This window comes from Cyrtonyx montezumae, unplaced genomic scaffold (assembly GCF_038088225.1).
Source record: "Cyrtonyx montezumae isolate F1298 unplaced genomic scaffold, pur_monq_1.0 scaffold_4, whole genome shotgun sequence".
NCBI classification, from domain to species: domain Eukaryota; kingdom Metazoa; phylum Chordata; class Aves; order Galliformes; family Odontophoridae; genus Cyrtonyx; species Cyrtonyx montezumae.
The window spans coordinates 8,350,693-8,369,028 of record NW_027072045.1 but is presented as its reverse complement, the minus strand read 5'-3'; the positions used below and the strand labels follow the sequence as shown (position 1 = coordinate 8,369,028).

General features: G+C 36.1%; 1 protein-coding gene across 4 annotated transcripts in view; it reads left to right on the top strand.

The window, feature by feature from the left end:
* VTI1A (vesicle transport through interaction with t-SNAREs 1A) overlaps window positions 1-18,336 on the top strand; it is a 250,660-nt gene that overhangs the window by 10,094 nt on the left and 222,230 nt on the right. For all 4 annotated transcript variants that reach the window (XM_065746653.1, XM_065746654.1, XM_065746655.1 and 1 more), the window contains exon 3: window positions 1,153-1,263. In XM_065746653.1, coding sequence (XP_065602725.1) covers window positions 1,153-1,263 — 111 coding nt within the window. The remainder of the gene's footprint in view (window positions 1-1,152; window positions 1,264-18,336) is intronic.

The window sequence follows — 18,336 nt, the reverse complement described above, 5'->3', positions numbered from 1 at the left end:
GTTGATTAAATTCAGATGCTTTTTTATGTTATGAGGATGAAATCTCAAAGTGTAAGCTAGTGATTACATAGGAATAAACTATAACTATCCCTTGTGAAGACCTGTAACCAGAAGCTTGGGACCTTAATTGAAAGGCATTTCTATTCCAATTCTGTATTGCTCAGCTGAGATCAGTAGGAGGTGAGTAAATATTGTTTCAGGTACTTATAGCAACCAATTCTTTTATCTTTTTAAAGTAAGTTGGAAAGATTTTCAAAACAGGTAAGGAATTTTTTAGCTGTGCACAACAGAATTCCTGAAGAGCCAGCACTGTGTGAAGGTGTTTCCTTAACCCAGTGGGCAGGTAATTAGCAGGCAAGTCAGCCCTGGTTTATAACTCCTTTTGATTTTCTGTAACCTGATGTCATATTCTTGTGTTTCAGGCCCCTTAAAGTTCTGCATGTCAAAAATAAACAGCAAAACCATTTTACAGATAAATTCTCTGACACTTTATGCATTCAAGTGTGTACCAGTTCTTGAACAATATTTTCATTTTAAAACTCTGAAATCTGATTGTTTAGCATACCTGCATGCAGATTTGGGATGTAGATTTATGCAGCCAGTTCAGAAAGCTCAGGCTACTTGAAGCTGCTGAGTAAGCATGAAAATACAATAATTACTTTATTACACAAAGAGGCTGTTGGTTGATAAAATTTTATACATTTATATATCTCTGTATAAAATGTGTTTGCATACAAAAATAAATAAAATTCAATTGTAAAACAACACAACTGTGTGGAGATAGGACATCTGCACAATGCTTACATATGTGTTCACTGCATTTGAAACTGAAATCCAGAAAAGTTTAAGTAGAATCTTTTTTTTAAGTGTTAATAATACCCATTTTGTCATTAATTTGTTGACTTAAGGCTGTGTAAAGATTTTTCTAGCTTATCGCTGTACTGTCTACAGGGTTGACATTTTTCTTTATAAAGAAAATATATTTCTTGGTATTTGTGAACATGAAGTTGAAACATAGAATGATAGAATGGTTTGGGTTGGAAGATCATCTAGTTCCAACTCCTCTGCTGTGGTCAGCGACACCTTCCACTAGAAATTCTTCCTTGCTTTAATTATCACTTTAACTTACATATCTCTTTTTTCACTTGGTAGCTTGAGCAGATGGAGCTTGAAGTCCGAGAGATCCCACCTCAAAGTCGGGGAATGTACAGCAGTCGAATGAGAAGCTACAAACAAGAAATGGGAAAACTTGAAGCTGATTTTGTGAGTTTTTAACCTATCTTGTAAAGATAGCATCCATGAGATTTTTTTAACGTAATAATGCAGTTATTCGGGCAACTGAGTGGATGTTTTTGACTACGGTGAGAGAGGAGTTCTGCATGTATTTTACTGTGTTTCTGGATAGATGAAAACTGAACTGTAGAAGACAAGCTTTTCTTTTTTGTCTCATATTAACACTCAGATTGGTCACCTTCTGCCCTTTGCCCCAGCTCTGAATTGTTTCTTTGCCGTTAAACATTGGGAATATTTATGCTGTAGGAATAATATTCAGCTTTTAGCCCCGTTTCTCAAGGAAAGACCAGCAGAACTTGAGAATTAATACTTAAAATATAGTGTAAGTTTACTCTGCATAGAAAATTATTCGTTTGAAATAACTTGTAGCAATGTGGGCAGTTGCATGAAAAGCAACATAAGCACCACTTTAGGGAATTTTTGAACGTAGTTTATTTCATATGCAATTAATATAGAATCATAGGGGTTGGAAGGGACCTCAAGAGATCGAGTCCAACCCCCCAGCCAAAGCAGGTTCCATATCTTACTCTCCCTGATTTCTTCTTTCCATTGCAACTAGATCATTCTTGGCTTTTGTACAGATATGTTCTAAATACTAACTTTTTCAGGTAATGAATACAAACAAACTAACAAGATTCTCTTATCTAGGGGCTTCTGCTGCAGTTGTCCTGTTTTTTTTTTTTTTATGACTACAGTTTTCACTGAATAGATTTACATAGAGACAAAACTGTTTCCTCTAAAGTCCTGAAAAGGTTCAAAGGGATGACAAAATATGGGGAAATGCTTTGTTAATTGGCAGTAGCTCAGTACCTCCAGGGTGGGGAGAAAGAAAGAAATGTTGGCAGTCTTTTCCGTTTGCTAGAAAAGTGTGAATTTTCTCAGGTTGCTGGAGGCAGTTTATTCCTTCAGGGGAGAGGAGCCAATGTTTGTACCTGCAGCCAGGAAATCCAGCTGACTGTCACTCCTCTGTGCTTTTGCCAAATTGAGGAGTTGCACAAAAATGTATTAGCAGAAGGTGGCTGCAATTTTGTAAAGTTGGAGGAATGTTAGGATAAAAAGACTTGCATCAGAATTTTAGTTGATTTCATGCTGTTCCCTTCTAGGAAGTGTGTATGGACCTATTGGGTAAACAGTGGCTTCCAAAAGAGAACAATTTTTAGGCCAGGAGTGAATGTTATTTATCTCCTCAGGTGTAGGAGAATTCCCAGTCAACGTTTTTATTGCTGTTCTATTTCTGTATACAACCAGAATAGGGGAATTGACACTTACACTTCCCAGACAGTAGGGAATGGGAGAGTTCAGAACTGGTTACTCTTTATGGAAGAGGAGAAATGAGCATGTGTGGAAGAAGTGTGTCAGAACACTAGGAGTTGTGTGATTGAAGGAAGAACAAAAACAGCATAAGAAAGAGGAAAGAGGAGATCATAATAATGGGGGAACAATAAAAATTACAAATCCAAGGATGACATTCAGCAAAAGATTGAGGAAGTAAAGTGGAGCAAATGATGGAGTAAAATACTGAAAAAAATGCTACAACCAAAACCAGTTGTGCTTGGAAAAAAAATAATTGAATAGAAAACAAAATGTTTCAACTGAATTCCCTATGTAATCCCAGTTACTAGGCAATAACATTTTTCCTAATTTTGTATGTGTGTGTTTGAGAATCTTTTTGGCTTATTCTCCAGACAAATAACAAGCTATTGGAAACTATATAACAAAATGATTCAGTTGTGAGTTCAAAGGAGGACAGGAAGAAGGAAAGGAAATGTAATTTTGACTCTTCAAAACTGCTGTCTGGAGGGCCACAGAAGGCAGGAAGTTGGAAATGTTTGCTGAAATGAAAGTGCTTTTGTGTGTTCTCTCTGAATGTTGTCTTGAATGTGTTGTGACCTGTTTGATTGTAAGCAAAGCATGTAGAGTTTCTTTAAGAGCTTTAGCAGGCCTGTAGAGAAAGCAGATTTTAGTATTTTAAAATGAATTCACTTTTATAGATGAAGGGAAATGTTTAGTTTGGAATGATACTGGCAGTTTCAGGTTAGGATCAGCTTACAGGTTTGCTGCTTGAAGTTCTCAGGTCTTCCAAAAGGCATGCAGATGTGAGTTTTCAAAATTAAATGTTGTTCTTTATTAATGGATTGGAATCTCATCTGGGTCCCATTGTACTTGGCTTGGACTTTTGTCCTGTGTGAAGCAACATGTTTGCTGAAGAGAGGACATCTATCTGTCATCTTGAAGTTGTATGTTTCATTTAAATAAATAGTCTCTGTGAAATGAATTGCAAAAATTATATCACTTAATATAGTGTCTTTGTAAGTAAGTTCTATATTTAAAATATGAAGTGAATGCAGTACTAGGGCTGGTACATTTCATTTATATTCATCAAAATGAATATGAGTCTTGATCTTGCAAATTAGACCTCACTCAAGCAGTTATGAAGAGCAGCAGCGCAGCAGCATACCTAAACGTTAGGAGTAGTAAATGTGAGGAATGAAGACTGTCTACTCATTACTTGGAAGACAGTCAGCATTCATATTTCTGATATGTAATATCTAATCTAGGTTTCTTTTTTTTTTTTTTTTTTTAATCTTGGGCAGTGTATGGAAAAAATGACAAAACACTTGGTTATCACCTGCTTATTACTTATTAAATGCTGTGGAATTGTGGAATATTGGTGAACATATTTTGGTTTGTAGTGGTATTTGTTGTGGACTTTTTTTTTTTTTTTTTTTTTTTTAAGCACATTATCAGAGATATAGCCTGAAAAAATATGGGTTTGAGCTTAGCCAAGCTGCACTTTGGAATGTTAGTCCAAAAATGGCTTTTAATTTTTTGGTCAAATGAGAACACACTCTACAAGGAAATTATTTTCATTTCTTGCAGTCATTACTGTGTTGAGTCTTGAGCACAATTACTTGTATCAGTACCTTGCAGTCCAGAGGTGTGTCTAGTGGCAGCTACATCTATGAACATGCATTGTATTGTATATGGGTAATTTGTAACTCACTAGTTGTATTGAGTGATATCAGAGGAGAGAAAACTGACTTGTTCCATCTTATTACATGCCTGCTACAGAGGAACAGTGTGAATCAAAAAAAAGGATAGTTCAGTTCTATCATTTAAAGTATTCAGATACCATAGCAATATAATTATGTAAGGGGAAAAATAAAAACGAAAGTATGACACCTCAACCAAAGCCAGTGGTTTCTGATGCTCACATCCATGCTGAACAGACTTCCCTGGGAAGGGAGTGTTGTGTAGCAAGCAATTATTCCTATTTGTGAAGAAAAGGCACATATGGCCATGCCAGATTGGACCAATTGCTGCTGGCATAGTTTCAGCAGCAAATACCTTGGGTGAAACATAAGAAAAGGACAAGAATGAAGTGATATTTCTATGCGAGTATATACATCGAAATGCAAGGTTGCAGGGTTGCTTATGATGGTCTGTGGACGTGCATCATGATGGAATTAAACTGTTTGGTAAAGGCTGTGTGTTTGTTTGTTTTATCATTGTAAATAAGATAATCAAACCAATACCGTGTTATCAGCACCGCATCTTTATAGTGGGGTTTCATTTCTGTTTAGATACTGAAAACTGTAGTCTCCAAACTTCAGTGACCCTTGGACTTGTGCTCAGTGCAGGCTTGCTGGGCTGCAGCAGCAGCGGTAATGGCTCTATCTTGTGGCTTGAAGTGGAGTTGCATACCACGAATGTGTGTTTGCTGGCTTCGTTTTGGGACAATCCTACTGAAGAGTTTCTGAAATTCTAGCTACCTACAAGCAGCTTTTTTTTTCTCTTTTATTTATTTATTTTTCCTGCACCTACAAAGGCATCATATTGTGATTAAGACTGAAAATGGAGAGATTTAAACTGGGGAAAAGAGGAAGATGTTTTTTATAGTGAGCACTGGAACAGGTTGTCCAGAGAGGGGGGAGATGCCCTGTCCTTGGAGACACTCAAGGTCAGGCTGGAAGGGTCTCTGAGCACCTGATTGAGCTGTAGGTGTTCCTGTTCATTGCTGGGGACTTGGACTAGATGACCCTTAATGGTCCCTTCCAACTAAAACAATTCTGTGTTTCTGTGATTTCTTTTTTTTCAAAGAGGTGGTTTTTTTTTCAACTGTTACCCAGAATGGACAAGGAACTTTAAACACTGGGAATATGCAGTAGTAGAAAGCTGTCCAGATTTTACCAATATACTTTGATCAGAATCTATCCCAGCTTGTATGAAATTGTAACTACCTAAACATAGCAAATGTGTGGTTGTCTGCTAGTGTTTCTATTCCCCCCAAGGGTTCATTGTACAGGCACAATGTCAGAACAGTAAGAAGCTTACAGTTGAAGTATGAAGCATGCAAATAGGTGGGGAATATAAAAATCCAGTCAGACCGTATTATGTAGTGATGGTAACCCAGAGGTAAAATTTGCAGGCAGCATTTGTTATCAGTCCAAGAAACAATACTCATTCCTGTTAAGGCCTTTAGAATTGATACTGATTTTGGTAATTCTGATCTTCAAATTAGAAGCAAAAGAAATAGGTGTGGAAGCACAAATATGTTGTATGAAACTTGACAAATTTTTAAACACTTTTCTCATTTAGCTTTAGTTCAGTCAGTAGTGAAAATACACATTCCTATTGCATATATCCTTCAGGTTTTGTTTAAGGTAATTGTTAAAATGATGGTTACCCTTAAGCTTTCAAAACATTTAAGGCCATAAGCAACTGGAAGTCATTAGATGGAGCTCCTTTGTGCAGCTCTGAGAAGTACCAGCTTACTGCAGAAGCTGACCTGAGGGAACAGCTACAATTGTGCCAGCCATCATCTAGCTGCTTTTTGCCACTACTACAGCTCTTATTTCAAGTTCTGGCATCTACCCAGTCAAATATTCATGTGCCTACAAGCATAATAAAAGGCACTTGTCAAAAGATGAGTTTGAGACCTGTGTCTTTATTGCCAGTCTTCCTTAGCTTTCCAGATAGAGCTAAAAGTTTGGCAATTGGACTGTTGCTGCTGAATTTGTAAAGCAAAGCATTTCTTTATATTTAAAATTTCATAGAATGTGCTTGAGACAAATGTGTATAGCTTAGGAGTTGCATTGCAGATGGAGCTTGCTGTCTATACATGCCATGTGTGCACATGCACCCTGCATGGACAGACTTGCCTTTAGTATAAACCTGATCTTGTTGGCACATTAGAAATTTTTAAAATCATTAGTTTGTGGAATGTGAATAGTACGTTTCTCTTCTAATAGGGCTTGAAGGGGTTTGTTTTAAAGGGCACTAAGTGAAACAGATTCATTAAGATTTAGAATATGAAACATCTGACAATGTATTAACAATCTTAATTTTGAGAAAGCATTTTGTAGATAAATATTCCTTTGCTGTACCACGTGTATGTACACTGTAGCCTTGTTGAAATAAGTCATCAGTCCACTACACTATACTTGTGTCTTTTTTTCCCCTTTTTTCATAACTTCTGATATTTTTGCCTTCTTGGCTGAATATTAAATAAACTTTTTTTTTTTCTAGAGGAAAGCTCCATATTGTCTTTAATTTGTTTTTACTTGTTTCCCCACGTTGGTGGCTTTGTGGTAGAAAAAGGTGGAGGCATCATTTGATGTTTTGAGTACTTTATTTCTACTACTGCTGTTTTGAATGGGAGAAAGTTGAGGCAGGAAAAATACTTTTTTATTATTATTTAGCATTCAGTGCCTAAATTGAGTCTTTTAATGAAAGATTAAGCAATAGTAGAACTTAGATCTAGTGAAGAAAACTTTCCCTCATTTACTTACATCTTAAGAATATTTTTTTTTTTTAAGTTTTTGTGTGGTCGTACAGAGAGAGAAGGAGTTCTGTTTCACCATGAAATTTACTCGTGATGACATGTTTTTCCTTGGAGGAAAACATGAAAGGCAGGAGTTAACATGCTTAATTTATAATTAACCTAAGGGGTGATGATCATTTTAACTGAGATTCCTGGGAGGCCAGATTGGTGAAGCACACTGTACTTCCTTGGTTTTTAATGCAATACCTTTGGGTGTTGTTTTCAAAGAGCACTCCCATGTTTGACCAGTAAGGTGCATCTCATAAGATAATTTATGAAGAGATGATGTTACTGGGCAAGGACAACCAAGCAGCAAATTTTAATTGTCTATCAAGTTAATTCCTTAACTAGATTCTCTCTCTGCCAACTTCCACTTGATGCTGTTAGGAACTTTAGTACAATCCTCTGCACAGGGAAGAAACTTGTGAGTTTTGTGGCATGTTGCTTGATGGCCCTGATGCTTGTGATTTTATGGAAAAAAAACCAAAACCATTTGTGGAGCACTAGCCTTTGCCCACTGATTACAAATAAAGGTATTTTTAGGAAACCATTTGGTGAGTCCCATGATGGTGTGTTTGTCTGGGGTACATTGATTCTCTTGATGTGCTGTAGACCTTCGTGCTGCTTTTTTTCCTTCCTCCCTTCACTGACAAATGTTTATTTATTAAATGAAGCCAAAAAGTAGCCTACAGCAGGTGAAGTCCTTCTGTAATATGTATTTTGAATAATGTGATGTTAATTCAGCCCAGTGTCAGCTCTGGTGTAGCAATGCTGTTTTCACTAAGCATGCTTTCTCACCTGGCAGTCCTTAGATGTGTCTGGATGCCAGCTCTCATCAGCCTTCCCAGGTATAGAACTGTGCTTTCTCTTTTCCCACAGAATTTGTTCTTATGTTATAATTTCACCTTCTTGAAGTAGTAGTATTAAATCTGTACACTGGACTTCCTTGCCAATATTGGAAGAAGCAGCATCTACTCAAAATGACTTGTAGCCAGCTGGAGTTTGAGGCATCTGCATGTATGGAAGGTCAATGCTGCTTTCTGGGGGAGAGAAGGAAGGCTCTGATGTTACCCTCTTTCTCAGTGATTTTATGTATTAGTCAGGTGATGCTCCCTATGTGTTGTGCAAAGGAAGAAAGCTGTTGTCCTGCTTATGAGAGCAGCAGTAATAAAGATCTTGCAATTGGAATACGGTTGTCTGTTGTGAAGACGAGTAGAACAGTATATCTGACTCTCTTGTCATCATACTGGCTCACTTGCACTCATATAAAAAGGATTTTGATTTACTTTTCTATCATGAGTTAGAAACACAAAGATTTAACAGCAAAGCCGAGCAAAAGATCAGTTGCTTGCTTACTTTTCAGATTAGAGCTATGCTCAAGTTTCTTATCATATTTTACTTATTGTTCCCTAGCTAGAGGGAGGCTAATTTGTGTTTGACTGCAAAATAGGAAGAGACATTCTACCAATAAAGCAAAGAATAGAGAAGCAAAAGGTAGCATTTTGACACTGGAAGGATTAATTACAGATCTTCTCAGATTTCTCGGTTTATTTCTTCGGGGACTGACACTAGATGGCACTGTTTGTTTGCAAAGCAAATTCTACCCCCCCCCCCCCCCCCCCTTTCTTTTACTTTTTTTTTCTTTTTTTCTTTTCTTTTTTGCTTTCTTTTTTTTTCTTTTTTGCTTTGGTAGTAACTGAAATTACTGTTTCATGAATAAAATATTTCTGGTGGGATTTGCATTTCTATATTGGCTGAAGATACTGTGTTGAATGTTTTATTAACCAGCCCAGTGCAACTGTCAGCCTATTAAAGAGATCCAATGGACCCTGTTTAGCTAAATAAACTAAATAAATCCAATTCGTCAAATTGTGTTCCTGGCTGTTTATTTTCCATTCTTTTGATGTACGGTTTATTTTAAGTTAAAGCCACACAGTTTTAAAAATTAATGGGAAAACAGAATTTAGTGTTTGAAACATGAGGAGACTAATTGCCATGGTCAAAAATAGCTTTCCTTTATGGTGAAGTTGCAGTCTGGTAAATGGTGAACTTTTTATTGGTGACTGATTAGTTGTCCCATGTCAAGAATTACTTTGGCAAATGTATGGCTAATGGCTTTTTATTTTTTTATTTTTTATTTTATTTTTTTGCCTGCATGCTAGGTTCTGTTGCTTTCATGAAATGAAGCTTGAAATATAAGCAGTGATGTTAAAAGTAGCTATTTCTGCCCAACTTCAAGAGGTTTGTGCTTCATCTTGATAGTTACTCAATCAGAATTCAAGGGGAAATTTTTATATCATCATTACATATTAAACGCTTGTTGAAATTCCTATTGCATCATAGGTTAATATTAGAGTACGAAAAAATCTCTTTGCCTAACTGAATATATTCTATGTTGAGTTGTCAAACATCTGTCAAACATTACAAATAGTAGCATTCATTCTATTCTGCAAGTACAAATAATATTTTAGTTACCTTGGTTTTTACTGAGAACCTTTGCCATAGAATAGCAGGAGATTTATGGTAGCACATAGTAAAAATACTTCTGTACCAGAGAACAATTCTTGTAAATGCAAATGGATTCTGAATTTGTTAATAAACAGGATGAAGAACATGAGAGATATATTCTCCCTTTCTTTCTGATGACTCAATGTGCTGCTTTAGTGATGTTTTGTGCTATGATGTTGCAGTGGTGAGTATGTGTTGCGTAGTTTTATTTCGATAATTCTGGGTTTCCAAAAGTGGAATGTTAAGTTTAATGTGATAAAAGTACATTAGTTAAGTTGCTCTTTTTTGTTGTTTTTATTTTGATTTGATTTTCTCTCAAGAAATCTACTATAGTGAATTAAAAATCCTTTGAGAAGAATTAATGCATAAATATGAATTTTATTGTGTTAGGGATTCTTAGGGAAAATCAATGCATTCATTTCATTGCACCTTTTTTTCCTTGCAACTTACAGCTGAATTTATTGGAAATTGTAAATTTTTCTGTCACCTCTCCCCTGAACTCTAATCCAAGAACAAAGTAGATATTTATACTAATGCTTTCAGTGTTTAATTATGCTGTTTCCTTATATAGGTAGACTTTCATTTATCCTGAAAAACATTAAGCTCCTTAATTATGTTTTAATATTTACAAGTTTGCATATATATAAAATATGATTTAATAACCAAGGTGCATGATGTTTTCTCCTGGAGAAAACATTCCCTTTTAGTACTGTATGTTGATTCTTTTTAACACACTCGTAGAAAGCACAGAAGAAACTTTATGGCTCTTTAAAATCGGCTTGTGCAGGTAAATGGAGATGGAGTTTGATAACAGTGGAGGTGTTTCCTACTCTCTGACACAAGGCTTGATGAGGAAGGAATATAAAAGAGGAAAAGCAACTGGAAATAGGATGGAATTATATTTTCCTCTTCTAATGTTCTTTACTATGTGAAACATATGGAAGAAGTGTGAATATCTCAGTTGGTTTGTAACTTTTTATTTGTACTCTGCAGTCGTTTAGTTGTCAGTCCCAAGTACAGTCAGTTTCCCCTTGCAAGCTGCTGTACAAACCACAACAAAAGGTGTGGTCCTTGGCCACAAAAATCTGTTTATGCTTACTGTTCTTGCATAGTTGGAGAATAAATCCCTAGTAGCAAAGGCTACATCAGAATAAGTTGCAAATTTGACAATGTAATGCTTGTTTACATTTATAACAAGTGAATCAAATATAGCATCTCTCTTTTCATCCAGTTTTTATAAACTGCCATTATGGTGCCAGTACCAGGAAAATCAGCTTTTTCTAATATTTAAGGAGTGAAGCCTCTCTATTAATTACTAAAGATTTGAACAATGAAAATTAGTGTAGAAAGAAAATAGCATATAGCAAAAAGGAATATAATAGGCAAAATCTGGGGACAGTAATAGAATATTTTCCTTGCTCTAGTACAATTTAACCATTTCTATGTTTCATGGGAGAAAAAAAAAGCTTTTTGCTAAGTATTTGGTGTTTGATGCATAAGAAGAGGAAACTAGGGAGTATGCATATTTCCTATTAGATGACACGTCCAACATGTCCTTAGTTTTTTTCAGAGAAGTTAAGAGAAGTTAGCCTAGAATGAAAAAGGATAGTGTTTGCCAGCTAACCCTTCTGCACAACATGGTAACATGTTGGGTAGGATCTTGGAAAATACCGAAATGCAATTTTAGGCTTTGTACCTGTTCAACAGGGACTCACACATGAAGTCTGGTAAATCAAAAGAAAAACTCCTGCTGTGTTTGGTGGGTCATGGACTGGACCAGATATCAATTGCCCCTATGTGATAAAGCTAGCATCTTCCTTTCCACTGGTTCATGAGTGTAAGGGCTTTGAGCCATTATTAAATCAAATTGTATCCTTTATTATGGCCTATCACCAACTTAGAGAAAGTAGTATTTAATATTTTATGTAAGACAGAGTAGTGGTATAAATACCAAACCAAATTCTTTTACTTCAAAATTTAAAAAACAACCTATAAATCTCATAATGATGTCTGGAATTTTAGCTCATATAACTGAGATTTTTACTCAGGCTTCACTGTTTTGTAGAGTACATCAAACAAGAGGATTTCTCATCCTCAAGTACAGCTCTTTGGTATATGATAGTGAATGTTAAATAAATAGAATTGTGCAAATAACTAAGTTAGTATGTTGATGAGGTTTTTCTTTATTATTTTCATTTATTTTGTTTAAGAAGCATAAATTAGTCTTGTTATTGATTATTCTATTTGCTTCTGTCTTTAAAATAATAGGTTTTCTTTTTTTATTATGATTATTTTTAGCATCTTTAAAAAAAAAGACCGAGAACTACTTATTCTGAAGTCAAATGTTTGTGAGTAAAATTACTAGCAATAAGTGGTCTTAGCTGGAATATTTTTTATTAAATAATTATTTTATTTGTTAGCGTTACTAACACCTCTAAGTGGTAGTGTGATTTCTTCTTTCTGCCTTGTCTACAGGAGAAATCAGACTCTGTTGTTCAGTTATGTAAGCTTCCCACAAAGTTAGTTCAGTCACCTAAATCAAACTAAAAAGTTATAGAAAGGTCAGGATTAAGTTAGAGGTTGCTAACCTGAATCTCTTCCCTGGCCTTTTTAAGCCCTTAGTACTCCTTTTGTCTTTTCCTCACCTTCTATCATGTTGTCCTCCTGTTAGATCTTTTATTTCAGCTGAAGGCACCTGGGCTGCATCTTTCTTCCTACCAATATTTGGAGTCAGTTTCAAACACGTTGTTAAGGTCCCCTTTTTCCATTCATGGCCTACACATACTGTGTTCAGCAGTGCAAATCAGTGGCTCAGCATTTGAACCCTGTAGAGATCTTGGTTTAAAATGCATGAACTTTAGAATGAGCATAAGAAAAATATGTTCCTCTGCCTCCCCACTTTGATGGGTTTTTTTTCTGCTTCTCATTCTGGTACAAACTTTAAGTGTTCTTTTAATTTATAGCTGGAAAGTATTCTGTTGCTAGTGTCACTTGCTGAGTTTCCTCCTCTTGTAAACTAGTACCAAATTGCAAGCCATTTTGTATATTTAAAAACATCTTAACTGGGACCTTTCCACCTGCACAAGCTTCATGTGCAATAGTATTTGGTTTGCCAGTGCTATGATTTTGAAATTCTCATCAATTCCTGCACGTGAGCATGGATAAGATAGCTTTTTGTGGGAAAAAAATCCCTGAAAATTCCATTTTGAGTGTGTGCCGAACATTCTCCCAGCCCTAATGGGGAGTCTAAACTGAAGACTGCAGTTTTAGAGTGCTTGGAACTAAGTGTGAAGTGAGGTTTTTTGGTGAACAACTAAGATAGATCTGTTCTGTGAGAAAATATGAAATCACGTGAAATTCAGAAATTGTAGTGGAAGAACACCGAGATGTTATCTGTTCCGATATAGTTGGATGTATCATTTTTGGAGCAAGAGTATCTTTTGAGGTCTTCCCTTCTTTTGTGAAGGATTTGATGCTTTTGCAAATTTCCATTCCCCTTCTTTTACATTTCAAACAAAGGAAACCAAGGTACAAAGTCTTAAAACCTAAAATCTTGTTATTAGTACATTTGGTCTGCTTCTCTTTTGGGGAATTGCCTTTTCAATTACTATGGGAAAAAATAACTTACGATGGTTCATGTGTCAGTTCTTTCACCTACTTGTTATCTGAACAGAAAGCAAAGCTTCTTGCTTTCATAATATGAAATCCACTTAAAACATACTCAGCACTGCATTTATGCTATCAAAAAACGATTAGTGGCTGATGCTTTACAATATTTCATATCTAAGTCATCAGATCTACTCACTCTGTTTTTAATTTCAATGCAAAAGTGATGTGACTTTAGTGAAATTCCTGTTACCTAAGTCCAAATCGGTTCTTGGAAATATTCATCATGTCTGGTGTACTCTTAAGAAGTCACTATCCTTTTCCCTGCTACTTAACAGAATAGTTAAGAAACTGTGGCATGCAATAGATCTTGATGCCCATATTATCAAGTCGTAGCCTCAGCTTGGTTTTATAATAATCTTCTTTCTGTCTTATGCTGAGGTGTACACCAGGGCTTTACTGAAGAGAAGTCCTGTTCTATCAAAGAGATCTGTTGTCTTTTGTACTATTGGTTATAATTTGGCATGGATTTGACTTGGGCTGGATGAAGTTCTTGAACTAATCCTTGCAACGGAGTTCATCCTTGTTTTCAGCTAAAAGCCATTCTTTTTCCTATAGATTGAGCTGCTGCAAACTGGCTGAAATTCCTCAGAGATGGATTGTTTGACCATATGGTGGAGGGAAATTCATGAAATCCAGCCATACTGCCCTGTAATATGGAGGCAGTATCTAGATAGGAGTTGAGAATAGGCTGTCCTGTAATTATAAACAAAAAAAGGGGATGTATGACAATAGCATTTCCCTTGAGGTAATTAAATCACATGCCTACTGTGGAAAGTGGAAACGAATGTATTGCTTTGCTCAAATGTGGAGTTGTACTGAAAGTTTGTTGTGCTTTGTATTTTAACTTGTGTGCAGGTTCTAGATCACTTCAGAAGTCCTCCTTGGTGTGTGTTTAAATAACAAGCTTGTGTTGGTGTTTTTTGTTGGTTTTGTTTTTGAAATGAAACAAAGACCTGTCCCACCCCAGACAGACAGAATGCAATTCAGATTCTCCAAGAATTAAGATGTCTATACACTTCATTCTTGGACATCACTTCAGAAATAGCCATATGAAGAAAAATGTGTGATTCACTTATTGGCAGAGAAAAGCCAATAAACCCAATTTGATTCAGAAAGCTGAGAAACATTTTAATAACTTTTTTGACGTTTTTGTGTAGTCCTTATTTACCTTATCAATAGTTATGGTGACATATGATTGTCAACTTTTTATATTAAACCAAACTAATAAATTAAACATGTTGTGTTTATACCTGATGAAAGCTGACGTTTTGGAAAGGTGTTAAAATATACTGACAGGTCTTGTTCATAAACTCCTTTGGTATAAATATGTAGATGACATCTTTAGATATTGTTTGTACATAGGCTGATAGGCAGGAAACGTTGACAACGTAACAAATGCAAATGTCAACCCCACAATTTAACCTTTCTGTGTAGGAAAAGATGTTAGTTTTAAGTTACATGTATCTTTTAACTTTATTTTCAAAGTTTTTTTTGAGCCTGTTATCGTTGCTGTTTCATGTGCCACTGAAAGTAATGCTGCAATAAGAAAGATTTGCACTTAAGAGCTTTTCACTGTGGTGTTCCTACTTAAATGACTGCAGCTGAGAGGGTTGTTTTTTCTCCTAATTCTTTTTATTTTTCATGTTCATCTAATATCTTCTGAATCTCCCTGTAACATCACCAGTTTGTTCCTCACTTGCCAATGGTTCAGGGCTTGAAAGGGTAACTCCAGGGCAGTAAAGCAGTAATACTATTTTTAAAATGTTACAGCCATATATCCATTGTAACAGTAAATGGCTCTGGCTTAAATGTGGATAAGGATTGTTTTGTATGCAAAATGTTTCTGGTCTGTATGACACTGGGCTCCTCGGTGGTGACATCCATGCCTATGAGCTCCATGTTTGACTCTTTCTGAAGCCTCCTCCAGCTGTGATGAGTACCACATCCTGCAGAAGTTACCCACACTTACTGCTTGTTAGAGCTCTGAGGGCACCAATAACCACTCAGTGGTCCTCAGCAGCTCCCCCCACCTCGCTGGTGGCTTGGGGCCCCATTTCAGGCCACGGGCTTTTAGCACCTGTCCCAGTGATGATGCAGGATGCTGCTCTGCAGTTTCTTGTGGCCAGCTCAGCCCTGGGTATCACTGAAGTCTGTAGACCATCCCAGTCTCCCATTTTAGTGTTGTGAGGGGTTCAAAGTAGGAAAAAACACGTTATCCTCTGTCTGTAACTCTGGCTTTTTTGCTCTATCTCTTGGTGGCTAATTTCACAAGTAAGATGAAAATTTCCATAAAGTTTTCACAGCTTCTTCAGGCAGATCTTCCTTTTTCAGAACAAAACTAGTGGATTGAAATGTGCTGGTAGGTATTTCATAGTTTCACCCAGCTCTAAAGTTGGAATGTCCAGGAATGAGCAATTCAGAGTTGTTGAAATATTGGCTCTGTAATAGCTGTAAGGGTGTATACATATTCAGCAAGGATGATCCACTCCTTCCTTGCACCTTGTTGAATGTGCTGTGCTATCTGTACAGAGAGGTTAAGCAGAAGCTTGGGAAGCAGAGAGCGTTATTTATTTATTCCTGACACTGAACTGTTGGAAATGCTGTTGCTGTTATGGCAGAGATTACAATTTACTTGTGGTGGAGGAAGTTACCACAGATTTTGTTGTTGTTTGTTTGTTTTCAATGGGTTAAAGGATATCCACAGTCACAATTGGACCTCTGTGTTATAAATAAAAACAAAACTATATCAACAATTTTGGTGTTCTCAGACTGCCTTCAGAGGAAGTTAATGAAACTCAAAGTAATGGGAAGCTGGTGCAGGCATATAAAATTTAATAGGTTTGGAAGGCTTCAGGTGTATTAAAAATAACTCTTTTCCATAATAATTAACAACTTTAACTTCGTATTGAATCAATCAGCCAATTAATGCAGTCCTATTTTGTATTGTGGAAACTTTAGTAGCATGTTAATGAACACAAACATTTGGAGCAGAAATATTTCTGCAGTCAGACCGACTTATGTATTACTTAAGCGTAGTTCACAAGACATTTTTCTGCTGTATGTTATTTTCTTTATGTAAGTTAGATGGACAGATTTGGGATGTACATCTGTGATACTGAATAATTGACAGAAACCCCTCTGATATTTGACTGTCCAAAGAACATGAAAGGTATACTTTACTTTGCAGCAATCTTATTCTGTCAGATGGTTGCATTGACTTTTTGAAACAGTTGGAGAAAATTGATAAGACTTAATGTAAATGAAACAGTTATATTTGATACTTACCTCCTGTTACCTCCCTGTGATACTAAGCAGTTCCCAATCGTGCAGTAAGCATGTTTTGCATGGTTCTTATTCAGAATGCTTCCCTGGGGAAATCACTGAAAGTTGTGGGACAAAGCTCTTTCATGTTTAACTACCATTGACTTAGTTTCCTGAGTTATCTGACTAGGTGGGTTCATTTAATCCACTTCCTTTATATTGTCTATAAATTGCCACCTTATATCAGTAGAACTGAACATTTTTGTTCTGAAAAGAAAAAATATACATCTTTCATTTCTAAACCATTATTTGGAAACACAGTTTTGAGATTCCCCATAACTCTTGCAGAATCAGGGCAACATAGCTAGAGTATTTCTGGAAATTGCCATTAATTAGCATCCTGGTTCTTGGTTTTATTTAGTGGTTTTTCTGCTCAGTGAATACCAGCTTCCTTTTCCCCCCCTTAGGTTTTGATGTTGCGCATTTCCTTCTTAACAGAATGTTGGTTTAGGTAAATGTAAATGCAGTGAATTTTGTGAATGTTGCTCATTGGGGAAATAGAAATGAAAATTTAAAATATCATTAGGAATGCAAACAATAAATTCTTTCATTTGCTGTAGGCGTTCTTACATTGGAATGACTAGAAAAGGTTCTGGTTAATTAGAAGTAATTTGTTAGAAACCTGAATCTTTTTTTTTTTTTATTTCCTAGATTAAAACTCAGTTCCCAGCTGGATGCTTATAAGTGCAGGAAATGTAATTGTGAGGTGATTAATTGCAAAAAGATGGATAATTGGAGTTCATATGATATGTCAAATATGGCAAAACCAAAAGGTTTTCTTCATGTCAAAAGAAATTGGCTCAAGTCTAGATTGCAGAATATTGAGCAAGGAGTGTTCTTAGAGATTAATAATCACAAGTTGCTGCAAAAGGACCGGGCAGAGGTTGGCTGTGAAGAGCAATACACTCCCAGCCCTTTCCTATTACTTCAATTTATAATTAGTGGGGTTTTGGTTTTGTCCTCTTGGCTTTATTGCTGTTATGTGAATTGGAGATCAGGAAGCACAGTAAACAGCATACATCTAACACCAATGCTTAGAGACAGAGATATCTCCTCTCCACTACAAGGGGCTCTGCCTCCTGTAGGATGACAGCTGAACAGTCCTAGTGGACTTGTGAATTTGAGTGGCTTGCCTCACAGTCTGTGTGCTTTTTTCTATGTATGTGCTTTGTATTCGTAACATTTGCTTTGAGTCTGTTTTTGGTTTTGTTTTTTTTTTTACTGTATTATAATAATAATTTAAAAGGTAATACATGCAGTATAAACTACATTTTGCTTTCATTATCCCTCGGATACTTAGCAAAACACTGCCTGGTGTTTTAAATTACTTCTGCGTTACTTTAAAATGGGAACTTATGTTTGAATAGCCTATTGTTCAGTTAGCTACTACAATGCACTTCAAACCACACAGCATTATTCTGTTTGCTGTATTTGGGGATCATATGAAATATTTGTTCCCTGCAACCCCCAGCCTATAAACTTTGTATCTCAATAAGGAGTTTCTAACCCTTGGAAATACTGCTTTACAAATTCAGCTAATGACCCAAATACAGCTTGTTTGTTGTGTATGAGTTGTATTAAAATAACGCACTGTATGTGTATTGTCATTAATGATATGCTTATTTTGATAATGGAGCTGCAGTCTGTTAGTGTGTAGTCCTTGGGGAGATGCTGCATTTTTTTAACTAAGTATTGTTCTGGCTCCTTTCCTTGATTGGCCC